The sequence below is a fragment of the Anarrhichthys ocellatus genome, unplaced genomic scaffold (genome assembly GCF_004355925.1).
Source record: "Anarrhichthys ocellatus isolate YVR2014 unplaced genomic scaffold, GSC_Weel_1.0 scaffold1, whole genome shotgun sequence".
NCBI classification, from domain to species: Eukaryota; Metazoa; Chordata; class Actinopteri; order Perciformes; family Anarhichadidae; genus Anarrhichthys; species Anarrhichthys ocellatus.
The window spans coordinates 2778227-2785835 of NW_022280031.1; the positions used below are offsets into that span (position 1 = coordinate 2778227).

The following is a 7609-nucleotide window of genomic DNA, read 5'->3' on the forward strand; positions in this document are numbered from 1 at the left end:
GTGTGTGTGTGTGTGTGTGTGTGTGTGTGTGTGTGTGTGTGTGTGTGCATGCTCGACTGCAAAGCCCATCTTATATACCCTTTGCTCCTTCTGATCTCTCAAATGAATAAGCACCGCAACAGCGCGGGTTCCTACATTTACGAGGCTTTCACATGAATGGCCTCTAGAAGATTTAGCAACAAGGGAGCAAGGGAGCAAGAGAAAAATCATGAATTGAATTAAGGAGGGAAAAGGGGGTGCATTCTCAACTCTTAAGCTGAGGCTAAAAAAAGCAGCTTTTATTTGGCTATTTTAATGCAAATTAGCCCCCAGAAATGCTTTATTGTGTTATGAATGTGTGAGGCAGTTATGCTGTGCCCCATTTACATACATTTATACGTGGGTTAAACAAAATAAATGGTACTGGAAGGTACAGAGGGCATTGTGTTTGACTCATGGAGGCAAAAGCCCAATGCAATTCAACAGAAAAATAAAAGTAAGCAACCATAAAAAATACTTAAAGTTTAGTTGTTTGCCTTGCTGAGAGTTGGATCGAGCGTGGTATCGATTATCTCATCTAACACTCCACAAAAAAAACAAATGTGTGCTTTTTCCAAAATGTCAAACCATCCCTTTAATACAAATAAATGTTGCCTTCTACTGACTTAAACCTGCACAGTGCTGAGTTTCTTATCTTTTGCAGCCTAACTGACTCTTGTAATCTCGCCAACCTTTTGAAGGTCATCCAAAATTCCCTTCCACACTCCACTCCACTGTTTTTTTAAGCTGTGCTAATCAAGCCTCCAGTTCAATAAGAGGATTTGTTCAACTTCAGAAAGCTCTGTCTTAGATTCTTACTTAGCCAGAGAAACAAAACTGCAGACTACATGTCTGGGATTATATCAGCTATCTGAGGCCCCGCCGGCCCTGAGACTCTCCTCAGAAAGGCACCAAAGCAGCTCCATGGTAAACATGAACCTCGCTGCAACCTGAGACTTTCTACTTTCCTTCTGATGGCAATGCAACACAGTCAACCCTACTTCTACTGACATCAACAACCTGACAGTCGGATCAATCCCACTCTAACAATGTTGTCAATGTGTGGCTATGCTGCACCCGAAAACAAACTGAAAAGACATTGTTAATTAGTTTGCCAATGAAGTCCAGGAAGAGGAAATTACTGCTTCAATTAAAAACATAACACAAAAGGAAGGCCAACAACTGGGTCAGACTGAACACAATAGATTTCTGTCAAGGCCAGATAGAGATCCATCACATATGATTTGTGACCCACATCAGAACTGCCTTCCCCCATCTTTGTCAAAGCCCTCTAAAAGAACAAGAAAAACATTTACACTAAATCAAGAGGCAGAGATCAATGTGAGGAAATGACAAGAAACGGTCTCGATGCTTTCCAGCATACATGTTGGGAACAGTATGATTTACAAGTCGTTGGCAGTGAGCTAAGCATTTATATATTCAGAACGCTATAAGCTATATCATGTTCTCATGGGGTTGTTATAAGTATATTAAAGTGTGTGACATTAAAAGCTTGCATTTAGAATCAGCTGATCCTGAATATAGACTATCAGCAGTGCGGCATTGTGTTTTTATTAGCCATGCGTGGCTCTAAGAATGGCAATGAGGGACAGTATGTTGGTCCACCACATTGGTGCCGACTGATCTGTGTCAGAGGAAGAATCTTTAGGACTTTGGTGATCCATTGATTTTAAATCTAGCACCACCTGGAAGAAGACATTTTGTGATTTTGAGTGACATGTTTCGGCAACTATTGAAAGGATTTCCATGAACTTTGGTACACATATGCATGTTCCCCTCAGGCTGAATCGTAATAACCAGTGATCCCTTGACCTTTCATCAAGTGCCATCATCAAAATACATGCAAAACCACTGACGTTACCGTCAGCCTCACCTGTACTTTGTTTTTAGTGCCAATTATAGCTTGCATTTGACCTGCTAAACGTGAGGGTGCTAACTGCTGTTTAGCCTTTACAACCTATTCTTTTAAATATTCTTAAAATATATGTTTGCGTACGATACAATAGACTTGGATGTATTTTATTTTATATTCTGTTTTGCAGAATTACTGTGAAAACATGCAGTACCTGATTTCAGAGAGATTGACAGTGTTGGGATAAAGCTCAGGGGGCTTCTTGTCTTCACCAGGCAGTGAACTATTAGCGGAAGCGCATCTCATTGCCGTATAAATAGCAGACGCACACATAACTCAGACTGAAATACCCACCCATCTCATCCTCTGTCTGGCATCAGCAGCGGGAGAAGAAGCCCCATTAACTCAGATTGAGGCCTTCAGGACAACAACAAACAGTATAGATGATATAGATAGTTTAGAGGAGGCTCTTATGGCACACTTCAATTTCCTTCCATGTACAAGTCCCTGAACAGGATCTCACTACAGCACATTGGTCAATATGAGATCATTGTGTCACATGGGGTTGACCTTTGCTGCCATACTGAATAGGAGCTGAGGGATTTGGGGGCACTGAAAAGAAACTGTAAAACTGAACAAAAAGACATTCATTCCATAAACCTTCCAGCTGTATCTGAAGCTGAATGGCTGTGCCCCGACATTGTATGATTTTGCCTTTGAAGAAATACAAAAAACTCCTCTGATGCTTTTAAGGAAACAAACTCTAAAAATCTGTGCGACTCTAAAACCAGAGAGGGTGAAACTCTAAAAGTGTGACAGTATGACTAAGCTGATTTCTATTTAGCACTTTAACGTTTCGGGTTGTGTGATACAGCCATGAGTAAGCACCAAACAGAGCATCGAAGCAGTAATATCGTTTTCACCATTGAATCCAGCGGCACAACACACAATGAGGACGACACAGTGTGGCCGCAGGGGACAGTAACCCAAATCTTCATGAGATAAAGAGAAAATGAGTCAATGGCATCTAATTACAGTAAGTTGGAGGCAAATTGTTTTAAAACAGAATATCAGAAGAGCAGAGACGATGGGAGCACCTTGGAAACTGAACTCTCTGCAATAACACAGAGAGGGCACTATTATGAAGCTAATGTACTATTCAGACAGGAAAGCAAATTGCTCTGTTGCTTTCTGAATAATACATTTATCTAACTGAGGGTGCAATAGCATCAAGTCAGAGTGTTTTGAACTCGTACAGTCTCAACATGCTGGTGAAATCATCAAGTCATCAGGGATGTACCAGTGAGGACTCAAGTACATGATTACTAAATCTTTTCTGGGAATTTGCAGGTTTGAGGAGCCAGCAAAATGACACTTTACATTGATGGATATTAGATAGTCTGATTTGATTATTTTTTACACTCATATTTAATTTTTGTGTCTTTTTTGCCAAAAGAGATACATAAATACTGGACACTAGTCGTGCAGATAAAAACTTAAAGTAGTTGTAAAATATCTTTATAATAACAGTGTATTGAATGACAAAGTCAAAACGATGTGACAAGAAAGAGGTTGCTTGTATTGACGAACCTACAGTACAGATACTTTGAATCTTCCTTCGACTTTATGGAGGTTTTACAGCGAGTTTCAGCTCACTGTTTAGCTAGCTTAGCTGTTTTGGTTCATTCTCACCGTCACCACACAGCAGACAGACAGAAACAAGTAGCTAGCTATAGCTAGCTGGAGGGCACAGTGGAGCATTTAGCAGCTAAAGGGCCTGATGTTTAAACAGAGCTAAAGGAGGGTGAATGTTGGACTTGGTGGACATAAACACGACTCCAAATGAATGCTAATGTTGCTCCTTAACCTTTTGAAGCGCATAGAAGCCCAAAAACCTCTTAAAAACCCAACGGTCTGGCCGACATATTGTCTTCTTCCAGAAGCTACAGGTTAAAGTACGAGTTTGTCGGTAAGAAGGCTAAATCACTCTCCAAAGAAAAAACTAGCGTGGCCATACTCATAGGGGTCCCTTGACCTCTCACCTCAAGATATGTGAATGAAAATTGTTTTTATGGACACCCACACGTCTCCCCTTTACAGACATGCCCACTTTATGATAATGGAAAAAACAAGCATACAGTATAAATATGCTGTTTTTCAGCTATAAAATTGGTGTATTTGTATATTTCTGCATACAACAGTCTTGGAATTGCATAAATTGGGTATGACTGGAAAACTGAGATTCTTGTGGATCCAATGAGCCCAATGAATTGCATTCATGTGTGATGTAGTCTCCAAAGTAGCCATCTCATTGTAGTGAGACAAGTTTCTTAAAACGTAACATTAAATGACCTGTGGTGACCTCTAGGATAATCACAGCCTCATGAAACTTTACAACCACAAACTAGACGAGACGTATGGCATTCAGAGGATGTATGGCTTTCCTATGTTTATGGACAATAAGGGGGTATCTGAGCCGTTTCAACAACAAAAGCGCACATCACTGAAATCACTAAAAAAAAATGTATCGATTTATGAGACATAGTAGAGCATGAGAATGGCCATCACATACTTGTATCATAATGTTCTCCACCCTTTGACACTTTTAGAATTTATTTTTAATTCATTCATTGAATAATATTGATACATATTTATTTCTGATTTATTGCTATATCAACTTAACACAATGCTGAGCTGCATCTCAAATTAATCTTCAGGTTCCTAGTTTTCTGCTGATGTTCACCACTTCTATGTGGCACACACTGTTGACTTTTATTAACTACTGCTGAACATCCCCTTTCCCCTACTACGAAAGTTCTCCTTCCTCTTACTCTAAACCACTTAAAAGGACGTCAAATTATCTGAAAAAAATGCATGTCACAAAGCAAAAAACATAACTACTTTTATTAGCTCATGAAAAGCTGATGTCTTTGGAGGTTTTGTGAAAAAACTTTCATTTTGAGAAAACTTTTTATAGACCTCAGAATTTCTGAAATCATGACTACAGCCCTGCAAGTCATAAAGACACAGTAGATGTGATCATTATAAAGTCATCTATGCAGACAGTAGATATGATGTCACAGCATACTGGCAACAGCGTTATTCATCCCACTCTATTCCAGTAGGTGCATCACATCAGCACATCAGGTTAGTTTACAGACTGTCCCCTCCTGGCACTAACTGCACTGGTGCAGCATTCACATTTTCTCAGGAGTCTGTCCTCTGTTACAGTTTGACACGGGCCACAGTATTAAGCGATACAATACTTTAGGCTCATAGTCTGTTTTTAAAATAAGTTCCAGGAATGCTGCTGGACAGTGAGCAGGTTTCAGAGGGGTGACACGACTCTCGCTCTGACGGTCTATGTGTCTGCATGAATGCCTTGGTCTTACCAGGCGACAGGGTGACTCCAGCACGAGTAAACTGAGGAGCCAACGGTTAAATATATATATAGAGCTCCAAAACAGGGACCTGGTATAGGATTAAGTGTAGTATTCGGTTTGTGCTACCTGTTCTTTACTCATGTATATCCATTTTATACAACTTTTTACTCTACATTTCAGAGGGGAACATTGTACTTTTACACCACTATATTTATTTACTCTGCATAAAGATAACGCCGGCTACTGCATGATGATTTTATTAAATATGATGCGACATAGATTAAATTAACCAAAAGTGTATTGACATGAAAAGTAGTTCTACCACAACCAATTACATTATCTCTCTAATACTATAATAGTAAGTATTGTACAGTATAACACACACAGGGGCCATTTATCTGCACAACATAATAGTTTCACTTTCATTCATACTGTCTCTTTACTTTTACTTTCTAAGTAGGATTTTAATTAACCTGTAATTGAGTATTATTATACTGTAGTACTACTACATTTACTTTACTTTTACTTTCTTTACTCCAGTACAGGATCTGAATGCTGCTTCTACCATTATATTCCTGCATCACATTTCTGTACATTGTGTTCAAGTCTTACTCCTGTTGCTCTTAAGCTGCAGCGTTGAAAGTAAATGTTTTACAAAAACCTTTGAAGTTGTAACCTTTAAGGAAGGTTTAGGATGGATATAACTGTGCCAACTGGATTTGTTGGGGGAAATAAGGTACAGACCTCTCTCAGACCTATGTCCTATAGATATGTTACAACACTGTTCACCCAAGCACCTCATCAGATGAAATAATAAACACAACCTCTCACTCAAGGAGAGGTAAATTATGGCCATCTCTTGTTAACTGTCATGCAGTAAACATTCATAAAGATTTACAAGCAGCAATGCTGATATCATTTATTCCTGATTACTGGAGGACGGGAATAGGATTTATGAGTGTTCCAGTCACACTGAAAGACACAACAAAACAGCTGTTGGCAAACAGCAGATCATCTTAGTCACAAAGACAAGCTAACACACATCTCATCCATGAACACATATGCACACACACACACCCTATACACTATAGGACAAGTCAGTATCTCATCCCCCCCTTGAGTGAAGTCAGCATCAGACCTGAAGTGCTCTGGAAGAAATCACTTCAAAAACCTTTTTTCCTCCGGAATGACTGCCTGCCAGCTGATTCAGCAAAAACCTACTCTCATCCACTCTCTCCTTACTGTAAATCATCGTCTACTTACTCAGACCTCAGGCTGCTCTTGCTGCACATGCCGCACATTCACATGCTAAAACTCCTGCACCCAGTTCAGAGTTATGAGTGCAACAATGATTTAGCAAATCACGGCATTGGTGCAGCATAGAAGTGATGACTGCAGCAGCCACACAACCTTATATGTCACCTTTTAACCGCCCTGAAAATGAAAATCCATGGTATGGTGAACATATAACACAAGGAACAGGTGCAGGTATATGAGATAACGCACATTTAAACTGAGTATGTGAGGAGCAACAAAAAGTAAAAAGGGCGCAAAGCTCAGTGCTGCATTCACCCACTCACCAGCTCTGAGGCTCGGGGGTAAGCTGCTGGTGAAGTGCTAGAGAGAAACCAAAAAAGGTGCCATGGTCTCCCAACTTATGCAGTGTGTGAGTAGTATCCACATTAAAGCCCCACACTTGGCTTGAAAGGGTCAACAGAGTCCAGAGGAGGGAAGTCCAACGATGAGAGGAGCAAGATGAGAGGGAGACGGTGTTCCCATGACCCACAGGGGCTGCCATTGCAGGGTGCAGGGTCCTTGAAGCAGCAGAGCAAGTTCAGTTCAAGAGGAGTACAGGGGAGAATCCTTTTATGGCTCCCAGAGAGATAAAAGAGGAAAAAAAGGGGGCAAATCCTGTGTAGTCTTCTCTCCTCTGTGGATGCCTCACTTGTTTCCAATCCTCTTTCTCTTCCTCCCTCGCTCTATCGTGCTGCCTCTCAACTCCGTTTGCTGCTGTCAGTCTGAAGAGCAGGCTGTGAAAATGTGGCTGCCACTATGTGTGTGTGTGTTTCTCTCAATGCATGTGCGCCTCCCCCTCCTCTATGCTCAGAGGGAGACAGAGGACAAGTGCCTTGAATAGCCCGCTCACTCCTCCCCCTCCCCTCTCTCCCTCTCTCTGTCTCTCTCTCTCTCTCTGTCCCTCCCTCCCCTCCCTCAGCTGACATCAACACTCAAGGGACTGCTGCCAAAATACCAGGCAAGGTTGTCAAGATACTTGGAGGCTATTGAATAGAGAGAGAGAGAGAGAGAGAGAGAGAGAGAGAGAGAGAGAGAGAGA

At 41.0% G+C, this 7609-nt stretch overlaps 1 protein-coding gene across 7 annotated transcripts in view; it reads right to left on the bottom strand.

Annotated features, from left to right (window-relative positions):
• itga7 (integrin, alpha 7) overlaps positions 1-7377 on the bottom strand; it is a 33412-nt gene extending 26035 nt beyond the window's left edge. For all 7 annotated transcript variants that reach the window (XR_004212705.1, XR_004212704.1, XM_031844662.1 and 4 more), the window contains exon 1: positions 6855-7377. Coding sequence is in view for 5 of the 7 variants with exons in the window: in XM_031844662.1 (XP_031700522.1) it covers positions 6855-7072 (218 nt within the window). In the remaining 2 variants the exon portion in view is untranslated. The remainder of the gene's footprint in view (positions 1-6854) is intronic.
• Positions 7378-7609: the final 232 nt, after the last annotated feature.